Consider the following 13454-nt stretch of genomic DNA (forward strand, 5'->3'; position numbering starts at 1 on the left):
TTCCTTCCTTCCTTCCTTCCTTCCTTCCTTCCTTCCTTCCTTCCTTCCTTCCTTCCTTCCTTCCTTCCTTCCTTCCTTCCACAGTATCTAGTAACCAGTCTCTGTATTCCACAAAATGTGAGATATATGATACCCTGTGGGTCAGGGCTATCAGTTCTAGTGTAGGGTATAAATGCCTTTTCAGATATAAGAGTGGAGTTACCTTGTGCCCAGGTATTGTATTTCTCCAACACTTTCTTCCAATAGCATTTTCTCTCAACAGTAATATGTAAACATTGATCATTTTTTCATTAATGTTTATACTGCTATTTTAAATAAAAGTTATATTTTTATAGAAAATTTTCAACCTAGTAGCTTGATGGTATGTATCTTAGCTATCCTCCCTCTTATTTCCCCACACTTAAGGGAGCTTCATGATTGGGCTGATGACTCCCCAAAATGACAGTTCCACAGTTCAGGGACTAGCAACTACTTGACCTACAGACATAATGCTTACAAAGATCTGATCAGCTACTTGGTCACCAATTTGATGCTTAGCAATTCAATCTCACTTCAGTGACAGAAATTTTACACAAACACAAAACAGCATGACAACACTTATTATATAAGACTTGATAACTGTAGGATTATACAAAATTATAAATACTAAGAATTTTTAGCAAGAAGGGATCTCAGGAAATGACCTAGTATCCTATCTATAGGCAAGTGATGTCCATTTTATAGATGAAGTCATTGACAGCCAGAGTAACCACATTACCATAAGTTAAAAGTTTTAAACCTTCCTTGAAATCTTCCCCAAAAATTCTGACTCACAGTGAACCCTCTCTTATAATTCTACAACATTATAGTCTTATAAAACAAAATTTGGCACTTAACTATATATGTTCTTATACTATTTCCTAATTGTACTATATGTTAAGTAGATTATAAGTAGCTAGAAACAAGGATCATATGATATATTTCTCGTGTCTCAACAGTAGAAGATATATTGTAAGTAGGCAACAAAAACTCGGGGCCTGATGGCATTATACCTGGAACTACAGATTATGGTGAAGATCAATCACCAACTCAACAATGACTCATCAATTGGTCAAAAACTCTAAAGGAAAATGTGCAAAAGATTAGAGAAAGGAAGAGGAAAAAATAAAAGATGACCAGGAAAGGAGAGGACCAATGGACCTCTTGCAGTTTCATTCTCCTACTCACAGTGTTAATATAGTCTTTCTGTCTTATTAGAGGAATAACATTTACCTTCCACTACTAGTACCAGCCACCTATCCAGGAAATCCAGTTCATTGTAAATGATTTCCTGCTTTCTGCTGGGCTTTCAAAGTATCCTTTAATCTTTCCTCTTATAGGACAAAAAAGAGTAAGAAACAAAAAGGACTATGGTATACCTCTTTTTATCCTTCTCAAACTCTTATTTTCCAATAAAAAGATAATTACCTAGAGTAAGTTATACTAATATGTGTTTCTGGAGAACTTACAATCTGCTTGGGGATAAAAATCCTGACTCCTTCCTATTCATAATGCTCATTTCTCTTTCCAACATCTCCTTTATAATAAACAGATCATTTACACTGTTGGACATCTTTGCTAAAATAAATAGCCCCAGATATCTTTATAACTTCCAGTCCAAAAGTAAGACCAATTTTCAAAAAGTTACCTCTTGTATAAATGGAGATTTTGAACCTTGGACTGCATTCCCCCCATAAGTCCCTTAGTTTTCCCAAAATTCCCTTTAATCTCTCCTGCACCTCCATGTTTGAGTGGTCACATTATTGTTTTATATTTGGCTGTAACTCCTCCCTTTCTCTTTTGTTCCTGGGATCAGGCTGGTTAGTAACCTTTTAGTTAGGTCTCTGTTAGTTTGTTATTAGTAAAATATTCATAAATATAATATTTAGTATTTTGCATATTAATTTTAATCTCCATAATTTTGGTGACCATGAAGGGAATGAATCCTCAAATTTTTTTTAATAGATTTTCAGTATAGTTAGTAAGTTTGCCTGAGAGCAAACTAGGGTTTCCCTTTCTTGCCCTATGCTCCTATAGATTTTTTCTTTGCCTGCCACCCAGCCTGCCTGCTTTGCCCCATCTCAGCCACTGCAGACTCTGTCCCCCAGCCCGCCAGCTGCCTACTTTCGCTGCCACTGCCTTTTCGCACCCATCTGTTTGAGCCTGCATTCTGCACCACTCCCTGCCCAGCCTGCAACCTGCCAATCCTAGCTGCTTTTTTTCAAATGATTCGGTGAGAACTCCAATCCCTTTCCCCATCCCACATGGGTTTTTCAGCCTGCACTAGCCATTTTTTAAGATGAAGTCTTAAGCTGATCCTAGACTCCTGGCTGAGAGAGACTTGCAACCTGGGTTTTTTTTTCCCCCAGAGGGAGGGGACTTCTCGGCATTTTTTTTTCTTTTGAGGGCAGAGAGACTAAATTAGTAGATTGGAAGTAGAAGTTTTGGGGATTTTGTCTCTACCTTTTGGCCAGCTCTCTCATATGCAAATATCCTACTGTAGTCCCTCTAGAAATTTTGCTTCCTTTTTGTTTACTCTATAAACAAAACCTCATTCAGCCTCTTCAGGAATAATGCTGTTTCAAAGCATGCTTGAAACTCTGAAACAACAGTTTGAGTTGGTAAAGTTACTGACTACAGTTTGGATCTGCTTAATTCTTTCCCAGAGGGTTTTTGTGCTGATTGAATACCTTGCAGTTGATAGTTTGATTCAGGGAGAAATTCATCTCCTCACACCCCTTTGGCTTTTTGGTTTACACATACCCATTATGAGGGTAGATCACACTATGTAGAATTTGCCCTCACTATGACAAAATTCAGAGCTCTGACAAATGAAATCTGAATGGATGAAAATACTGGGGGAGGGGAAATAACTTTAAAAAGAGATCTGAAAGTTTATTGCTTGCTAATTATTTTCAACTTTTCCCCTCAAGATAGTAAACAAGCCTATTGGAATTAGTAAAAAGGATTTTTGACTACACTGCTTGTAACTGGTCATTTGCTTATATGATTGTATTTGCTGATTTCTTTAAGGTTTATATTTTTTAAGCTTATCTGTATTAATCTAATTAATATCTATTTTGTTATATGATTTTACTAAATTTGTACCATTTCCCCATGATTCTACTGAACAACATTTTCTTTAAGTTGTATAAAGCCCATATGTCTTATGTACTCTGGATTTGACATCTTAACAATCAAGGTCACATGCTGCTTATACAACCTTGGAGAATATAATGACTTAAGAATTTAAATTGCAATTTTTACAAGGGGTCTTTAGTAATGACTTTACATGCCTTCTGAATGAATAGTATATATAAAAAATAAACAATGTTGTCTTAAAAAGGTAGAGAAAACAAATAGAAGTCTCCTACACAAACTCTTTATATATAAAAGCAGGAAACCAAAAAGAGCTCCTGCATGCTTGATATTTTTAACTCTTTATTTTAATTTACTTTCCCATCAGAAGGATCTAGAATTCCTGGTGATGTTTTAGACCCAAACAGGTTTTCATCAGCAATTGCTAAGGTTGAAAGATTTGCTATATCTGTTGAATTTGTGACAAGTATCCATCAGTTCATAAGTTTTAAAATGTCACACAGCAATTCATGTGAATCCAATGATGATAATGGGTTTGTTTGCTATTGACAATAACTGGGCTATTGGGAATTTTGTACTTTATTTGAATCTACTATATTGTTGTTTTTATAAATCTGTTATTCTATAAAAGTAATTTGCATTCACAGTAGTTCATGGCCAAGTTTAAAAAGGAAATTGGATCTCATCTTTTGGGTGAGAAACATTTCACTGATTCTTAGCTATATATTTTTGATTTTTAAAACATTCTTTTATTTTTTTCCCCCTTGTATGTTCAATACAGCTTTGAGTTTCTTTTTTCCCTCATTTTTGTATTTTAACACATTATAAATATTAATCTTTTTTTTTTAATTTGCAGTTGCACTTTTTGTGGTGACAAAAAACTGGAAAATGAAGGTATGCCTGTCAATTGGGGAATGGCTAAGCAAATTGTGGTATATGCTGGCGATGGAATACTATTGTGCTCAAAGGAATAATAAACAGGAGAAATTCCATGTGAACTGGAAAGACCTCTAGGAACTGATGCAGAGCGAAAGGAGCAGAGCCAGAAGGACATTGTACACAGAAACTGATACACTGTGGTAAAATTGAATGTAATAGACTTCTGTACTAGCAGTAATGCAATGACCCAGGACAATTCTGAGGGATTTATGGAAAAGAACACTACCCACATTCAGAGGAAGAACTACAGAAGTGGAAACACAGAAGAAAAAGAACCGCTTGAACACATGGGGTGATGCGGACATGATTGGGGATGTAGACTCAAAACAACCACACCAATGTAACTATCAATAATATGGAAATAAGTCTTGATTGATGACACATGTTAAAACCAATGGAAATGTGCGTTGCATATGGGGGTGTGAGTGAAGGGGAAAGTAAAAATATGAATCATGTAACCATGGAAAATTTTTCTTAAAAAATAAAATAAATAAAATAAATAAAATGAAAAAAATAAATTTGCAGTAATAGAAGTTTAAAATACATTTGTTCTAATATTCATGCATACCCCAAAGGCTTTAAATTCTAGAATAATGCCATTGATTGTTTAAATAATTATGGGACTTTGCTTAATGATTTTGTCTGATTCCAGAAGAGTATTTAAAGAGAATCACTGCACAGTACTAAAGAAGCACAAAGCCAACCTGCATAGTGCAAATTGAGCACAAGGTCAAAGAGACCAACCAATCCCAGTGGAATTAATGTAATTTTGAGCCAAGACAAGAGGACTTGAACTTATTTGGGGTTCGAGGTTGCGGCGCTTAACATATGTTAACACGCAGGACTTCCTCTGAACCACATTCTATCCAAGCACCTCATCCTGGCTATCATTCTGGCTCCTATAATCTAGTCCCTTTTTTCTGTCTTTTATAAGTTTGGCAAACTTTCTGTAGTCCTAGCTACTGATTGGGTAAGCACATAATTACTTAAATCAATTTAATTGGGCTCTGATTCAAGGACCTGTTATAGTTTTATTTTTCCTTTACTTAGACTTTTTTAGACATAAGACTTTGACATTTTCTATTTCATCCACAAGTTCCTTTTTCTCTTTTATGTGGGTTTTTTTTGTTTTTGATTTCTTTTGCAATTGATTCATATACCTTATAACTCAGTCATGTATCTCTGAGTGATCCCTGTTTATTATTTTCCTCAGGGGGGACTTTGTTATTGTTGTGAACTTTGATTTGAATTTAGGAAATTTTAGGATAAGTAATTTTCTACCTCCCAGAATCCAGACAACAAACCTGTTTGGAGAAGGCACTATGAAGATGACGGCAGAGACCACACATTGCATCAAGAAGATCCAGAACTGAACTCTGGGATGTAAATTTGAACTATGGGGGGGTTGAAAGCATTTGTTTTGAATGTATACTTTTATGCCAAAGCCCCCAAACTGGCTTTTTGTTAATGTAGCAATCATTGACTTTGTTCTTTTTTTTCCTTTTATCCACAAATTATTGTAATTTATATATTATATTTTTATGATCCATTGGGGAGACTGGTCTCCCAAAGGATCATGGGGGGGAGGGGTATGTATTAATGGAGATTTTGAACCTTGGACTGCATCTCCCATAAGTCCCTTAGTTTTCCCAAAATTCCCTTTAATCTCTCCTGTGCCTCCACATTTGCATGGTCACATTATTGTTTAATATTTGGCTGTAACTCCTCTCTCTTTCTCTTTTGTTCCTGGGATTGGCTGGTTAGTAACCTTTTAGTTAGGTCTCTATTAGTTTATTATCAATAAAATATTCATAAATATAATATTTATTATTTTGCATATTAATTTTAATCTGCACACTGTATATGTTCGTAAGCATAGTTTTAATATGACAGAAATTTTTAGACACAATTACAATGAAGTTTCCTTATAATTTTTGCAAAAAGTTTCAAATGGACCCTCTGTTCATATGATAAAGAAGAGATTGGCTTCTTCATTGTCTTTTACCAATAGTTCAAATCCAGAGATTCACATACCTTCTAACTTTTGCTTTAAGTCCTTCAGAATGACAGAACAGTTTTAGAGCAAATTGACAAAGAATTCCTTCTTACTCTAATCAGTGACAAGTGTCAGACCACATACTCTATGTAATATACACATACACACACATTATATACATACATATATTTATTACATATATATCACTCCCAAAATTCAGTCACTGCTGTAAAGTACTACTCTATCTTTTACAACACTTTTTGTCATCGCTTTACCAAGAAAAACTATGTGTTTTCAAACAAAATTCATTCTAAAAAATTGCTTACCTCTGTCACTGTAATCATCTACAAGGATAACTTCCTTAAGCAGAATATCTGGAGATGTCTCAAGAACACTATAAACTGTTCGTAAAAGAGTTGACCATGCTTCATTATAAAAAGCTATTACAACAGATGTTTTTGGTAGACTTTCATAATCGTATTTCTTTTCTTTGCACCTATAAATTAAAAAAACAACAACTAATTAATTCAGACTCCACTAATTTATGAGTCAGAAATGGGACTAGACTGAAGGTAATTTATAAAGAGTATTATAGATTACAAATGTATTCCTTAAAACAACTGTGGCAAGTCAGATGTTGAAAACTGTATTATCTTCATTGAACAGAGGAAGGAAATCTAGGTATAGGCCTTATAGGTGACTTAGAGACTACAGACATGCTTTGTTTTATTGTGATTCACTTTATTTTGCTTTGTAGATATTGCATTTTTTTTTTTTACAAATTGAAGGTTTGTGGCAACTCTGAATTGAGCAAGGCCACATTTTTCCAATAGCATGTGCTCAAATCATGTCTCTGCATCACATTTTGGTAATTCTCACATATTTCAAAGTTTTTCATGATAATTATATCAGTTATGTGATGGTGATCTCTGATCAATGATCTTCAATGTTGCCATTATAATTAAACGTTCTGTATGTTCTGACTGTTCCACTGACTGGGGGTTCCCTTCTGACTCTCTCTTTCTTCTCTGATTTCCCTATTCTTTGAGATACAACAGCATTAAAATTAGGCCAATGAATAACCATACACTGGCCTCTAAGTGTTCAAGTAAAAGAAAGAGTCAATCCATGTGGCAAACTTAATTGTTGTCTTATTTTAAGAAATTGCCACAGTCCTCCCAACCTTCAGCAATCACTCCAACAGCAAAAAGATTATGTTCTATATCTGAAGGTTAACAAAATTCCACATCTATGGGTTACATACTCTATGTACATATATATTTTATAAATCAGATATTTCTCAAAAATTCAAGTTAATCTTAGTAGCAATGGCATAAGAGTTTCCTAATTTTGATAGACGCCAGAGGTAAAAAGTCCTGAGTATTTGGGAACTTAATGTCTGAGAACCACACAGATGTTAACAACCTTTGTTGGAAGATGGCATTCAAAGGGAAATTAAGACTGTTCTACAATCTATTCGCAAACACACGCATACACACAAGAATATTAATATATATTCTTTATATAGACTCTTCTGCAAACCATCTTTATATGTGTGTATATATATATCTATAAACATAAACACACATCTGTAAAACTGGTTCAAAGAAGAGTCTATATCGGAATATGTTCATATATGTTACATATAATCTCTTATATATGTGCTGATTAATCTACCAATCTAAATTTACCCTAAAACAGGTGTGTGCGTATACATACTCATAAAAGTATTTAAAAAGTATTTAAAAATCTAAGTGCTTTGTGGGTAATGGGGGACATCAAAGGCATATTATCAGATTTTTGTGGTTTTCTCTGAAGAAGAAACCATAGGACTATATATCTAGAGTTCGGAGAGTCTTCAGAGGCCATATGGTCCAAACCCCTCATTTTATAGATGAGGAAACCAAGTCCAGGGAGATTAATTAATCTGCCCCCTGGTCACACAGGTGGCAAGTATCGAAGGGTGACAAGCAAAGGGCTGGCAAAAATGATTACCCCCTCTATGGACCATCAGACATAGGAGAGAGTTGTCTAGCAAAGGAATAGCAGAAGTAGTTCACTTGGGGTTAGATATTCCCAAAGATGGCAGAATTAAATGTAGGCTATCTTATTCTCATTTCTAACTTCTAACACAACGGGCTTGAAGGAAGAGTAAATGGACTAGGTAGACTCTAGACAATTGGACAAGAGTCAGAACTAAGCTAAGTAAAGGGTAGTCTTTGCAGAATGTACTGAGGATCATGGGATGAGTTAGAGAGAGTTTGGAAGATCTCTAATCAAACTTCATTAAGAAGTCTTTTAATTAACTTAGCTGAACCCTCACCTAAGGGAGAATTAAAAAGTGTGTGTCATTTTGTCTTTGCCTAGCTTATCTGTCCTGTTTATCACTCAATCTACATAGCAATTATCATTTTCAGAGAACAAGGACTGATGACATATGTCATAATCAGGGCTTAAGCAACATGGGATAAACTAGGATGGGCCAGGCCTGGAATTCTAAAAGAATTTATACTTGATTAAAGGGTTTAGTTAAGACTTATATTCTAAACATGAGAGCAAGGGTGAAGGCCTATTATTCTAAAACACGTAGAGACATGAATATAGAAAGCAGATGCAAAACCAGTAGATTAGTCCAAAAGAAGAAATAAACAAGAGGGGCGTAATATCACTATCTGAAACCTAAAGAGTCCAGGATCCAGGAGGCCTACTCAAATGGGGGAAAGGAGGCAGGGAATAAAAGGGTGACTAGGTAGGAATTCAATCAGGGCAGATATCCATCAGGAAATCTACAGAAATCCAAGAAGGAAGAAAGTGATTGTTATAAAGAGTCCTGGCTATAGGTTTTAAGCACCCAGATGGTGTGCAGAAAAGGAAATCAGGGACTCGAGAATTATTCTTCAACAGATTCTTCAGTCTAGTGATGTTGGCCTGCTGGCTTCTCCACTAATAAAACACTCCATTTCTCAGCTCTGGGCATTCTCTCTGGCTATCTCCTATCCCTGGAATGTTCTTGCTTCTCCTTTTTAGCTATTGAACTCTCCAGCTCCTTTAAATTCCAATTAAAATTCTGCCTTCTACTGAAAGCCTTCCCTAGCTCTTCTTATCTCCAGTTATTTCCTTGTATTAATTATTTCTTATTTATCCCTTACATAGCTTACTTTGTAATATCTGAGTTTGCAGGTTGTCTCCTCCATTCCATTGTAAGGTCCTTAAGGGCTGGGGCTGTCTTTTGCTTCTTCTTATATCCTCAAAGTGTAGCATAATGACTGACATATAAGTAGACCCTTAATAAATGTTGATTAGTTGATTGAGTACAAAGCAAAGAATACAGCCACTAAGAACTGGGATACCACTTTATCTACTCAATTTAAATTTATATCTTCATCAACATGGATTTCTTGTTTTCCTTTTTAAATGTTTTGCTGATTGTTTTTTTTCCGTTTTTTACTTCCTAATGATTCCCCCCAATCCAAAAAAGAACCCTCTTTTGTAAGTAAAAGAAATGAATACAATAGCCATGTCTAAAAATGTATGACACTTATTGCCCACACCCTCTGATATGAAGAGGAAAGTGGATTTTGTATTTTGGTCAGGTCTAGCAAGTTTTTCTGACTTCATATTCTGAAGTTTCATTGCTATTTTCTTAAGTGCAGTGAATCGTAAGACCTCATTTCACACCCAACCTCTGATGGGACCTTTAGTGCCTTCATTAGCTTCCTCATCTGAGAAAGCAGGGAGTTGGACCTTTGAGGTCCCTTCCAGGTTTGTATCTCTGAGCTGAGGATGTTTAATATGAAGAAATTAATTTTAATTAAGAGTAAATGCAATGCCTGTCTTCAGTCAAATAAAATATGAAATGATCACAGGGAAGGCATTAGATATATTCTGCTTGGCATCATAGAGCAGGGAGTAATAAGTAGAAGATTTAGATAAATCAATTTAGGCTTGTTATATCAAAAAATGTACTAGCAATTAGAAAATAGGGGGTTCAACAAGGACTGAGCTCTCCATTATTGGCAGTGGGTGAGGATGGCTATAGAAGAAATTCTTGGTCCAGTACAAGTTGGATTTGATACTTTCTGAGGTCTCTTTTATTCTCAGATACTATTATCACAGCTTTTTAATATTTCCTCTCCTAAGGACATATATAGCTAGAGTTGGAAGGGACCATAGAGGCTATCTATCTAGTTCAACCTTCTCTTTTCATTGAGGAGAAAACTGGAGCCCAGGGAGCTCTAGAAACTTAAGAACACAGTTAGCACAAGAGGCAGAATGTGAACTGTAGGTCCCCTGAATCCAGCCCTTCTTCATTCAAAGTTTACATAAGGATGCTATCTACTCCATAGCCCCGCCTCTCAGTGATAAAAAAGATTATGAGAGAGTCACCATCTGCCCTCCAGGAACTAAAATCACCAGGCTCTGGCAAGCTACTTCCCATAGGAATAAAGAACTAATCTTACTGTTGAGTAGTCAGTGAGTGACCTTTGAAAACAGGAGAGGTGTTTGCAAGGTCTGAAAAAAGGCAAACCTCATCCTACTTCTCAAACTACGGATGACAAATTTAATTCTATAACATATTATTTATTATACGGATGATTTGTGAGCATTTTAGAAAGGGAATCATTGATCACTAAGAGTTAGGATGACTTCATCAAGAACAAGTCATTCCAGACTAACTTCATTTCCTCTTTTAACAGGGTTATTAGATCAGGGAAATGATATAGCTAGAATATAACACAATTTCAGCAAAACATTTGACAAAGTTCCTCACGCTATTCTTATGTACGAGATGTTGTTATGAACTAAATTAGTCCAATGGCTTCAGACTGGCTGAACTGCCAGACCTGAAGACTGGTCATTAATTTACTGATGAATCAAATGTCAACTTTGAGGAAGGGTAAGTGTATCCAGGGATTGATCCTTTATGTCAATTCACATTTTTATCAACGACTTGGAGGAATTCATAGAAGTTTATCAAATCTGCAAATGATAAATAGCTCAAAGAAAAAGAGTTAACATTTGAGATAAAAGCCAGGATGCAAAAGGAATTTTACAAAACAGAATGATTGCCTAACCCTAATAAGGTAAAATCTAGTAAGGTTAAATATAAAGTCCTACAAATGGGTTCATAATATCAACTGTAGTATAGGATCCTAGTGCAGCATGGTTGGATGATTCTTCATGAGAAAAAAAAATCTAATGACTGATAAATTGGAGTTCAGTTGGAATCAAGAGTGTCAGATAACAGTCAGAAAAACTTAGGCAAGAGAGGCATAGTGATGACAAAGAAAGAGGTGCTGGTTTTGCCCTGATCAGACCCATCTGTAATATACATTCAAGGGATGGAAATCAGCAAACTGAAGTACAACCACAGAAGAGTGACCTAGATAGAAAAGAATGGAGAGCAATGGAAAAGTCCAGGATTTGGAGATATTTAGACTAGAAAAGAGAAAAGAAAATTTTAAGAAGTCATGTTAATTTATATTTTTCAAATATATGATAGGGCCATTAAGCAAAAAAAAAAAAAAAAAAAAAATCCATTTTGTTTCTTCTTTCTCTGCTTGGCTGTAAACAGCAGAAGTAGGACTCCCAAGCAGATGTCAGAAAGATCTAAGGAAAACTCTCCACCTCAACCTCAATTTCCTCATCTCAAAAGTGGAGATAAGTAATACTTGCAATCTTTACCTCCCAACTATCATATGCAAAAGAACCCCAAAGTCTCAGGATACTCCAACAGACTTCTTTCATTCAGCAAAATTAATTTTTTACTTCCTGGTATAAAGCATTGGATTTTTTTTGAGCAAACACCTTTGTGCCTGCTAATGGAGTTAACTAGGCTGCCTTTTTCAGCTTCCTTTCCTTCCTGAACAGAGGAATGACTATCATTCTAAGGGTCATGTGTGCAGTCCTGGAGTAAACTTGTGAGTATGGAGGTTTTGGATCCAAGGCCTGACAATTATTCCAAATCTCTCATAAAAGCCAACTATCAACAAGTTTGGCTGGAATCTGGATGTTTTAACTGCAGACATATACTGAGCTGTTTTAGCAGTGCAAGGCTGAGGTAAAATGATTGGAAATCCCATGAACTGCTTTATGGTCTAATGAGGTTCAAGTATCAGCTTCCCATTAGACTGTTAGCAGTGATTATAAGTTAATGAATCCTGTCTTAAGTTTTTGTTGAAAACACATTTCTGTGTTTAGCATTCCTCTTGTGTGATAAGAGTAAAATACGTGTCCTATATGTGATTTACATTGTTCATTACATACCTTTTATTGCCTCCTTTAGGAAAATTCTAAATAATAATGTCACAGGGTGCTGGAGCTTAAACTAAAGAGATCAGCGTGGGAAATAGGGAATTCTATCTAATCCTTTTGTGTAAAAAGTCAAAGGATAATAAAACGTTGGAGGTGGAAGGTAGAGATTAGCTAGTGTAACCCCCTCCTCCCCTCATTTTTACAGTTTCATTCATTATGAGAATGTTAAAAATGGATAGAGTACATTTCTTCCACTAGTATATCAAGTTGGTTGACAAGAGAGCAGCACACACAGAGACAAAGTAGAAGTATTAACCGCTAACTTCATATTCTCGGGAAAGGGGGCATGGTGTGGTGCAATGTCCATAGGCTGTCCAGAGGGTACACTAAGGCTGAAGATGCTGGCGTGTCTCTCCCAAAGTCACAGATGGGGCTAAGTAAGCTAAGGCAGGACTCTGCACCCAAACCCTCGGACTTCGAAGTCAGATCTCTCAACCGGGTTGCTACTACTCCCCCTCACTGCTAAACTTTTTGCAAATGACATAGACCCAAAGAGGGAGGCGTGACTTTGCCGTGGTCACACCGTGTGCGCCTCGGTGGCCGGGAACTGATTGGGAGCCAGGTTCCCCGGCAGGAGACCCCGCGCGTGGGGCGCGTCACTCACATGGGATGCCACCGCTCCGGCAGACGCCTGTGCAGCGAGATGCGGTCGCTGAGGTAGGTGTTGATCTGGTGCCGCTGGATGCTTTCCTCCTCCAGTTTCTTGTTGGTTTCGTCCAGCTCCAGGCTCACGGCGCGGCCCAGCTCGCCCAGCGCACTGGGTGGGAGCCTCGGCCGCGGGTAGACCGGGCGGCGCAGCCGCTGCAGCCGCTCCTCCTCGCTCTCGCCCGGCCGCTGGGCAACGGCGGCGGCAGCGCCAGCTGGCTCGGGGAGCAGAGCAGGGCGCTGGAGCGCGCGCTCCTCTAGACCCGGGGAGGGGCTTCGCCAGAGCACCGAGGCCAAGGCCAAGGTGGCGGCCGCCGCGGCTAGCAGCGCCAAGAGAGCCAGCGAGGAGGGGCAGCGCCGGGGCCCCCGCAAGAAGCGCCGCCGTGGCTTCCACCACATGGCCCGGGGCAGCGCTCACACTGCCTGCCCGCGGCGGCGGCGG

The 13454-nt window shown here is 37.4% G+C and overlaps 1 protein-coding gene across 1 annotated transcript in view; it reads right to left on the reverse strand.

The window, feature by feature from the left end:
- GALNT12 (polypeptide N-acetylgalactosaminyltransferase 12) overlaps positions 1–13411 on the reverse strand; it is a 51834-nt gene extending 38423 nt beyond the window's left edge. The window contains exons 1-2 of the mRNA XM_044657227.1: positions 12972–13411; positions 6379–6548 (exon numbers count right to left, since the gene is read on the reverse strand). Coding sequence (XP_044513162.1) covers positions 6379–6548; positions 12972–13411 — 610 coding nt within the window. The remainder of the gene's footprint in view (positions 1–6378; positions 6549–12971) is intronic.
- Between the last annotated feature and the right edge of the window lie 43 nt (positions 13412–13454).

This window comes from Gracilinanus agilis, chromosome 1 (assembly GCF_016433145.1).
Source record: "Gracilinanus agilis isolate LMUSP501 chromosome 1, AgileGrace, whole genome shotgun sequence".
NCBI lineage: Eukaryota > Metazoa > Chordata > Mammalia > Didelphimorphia > Didelphidae > Gracilinanus > Gracilinanus agilis.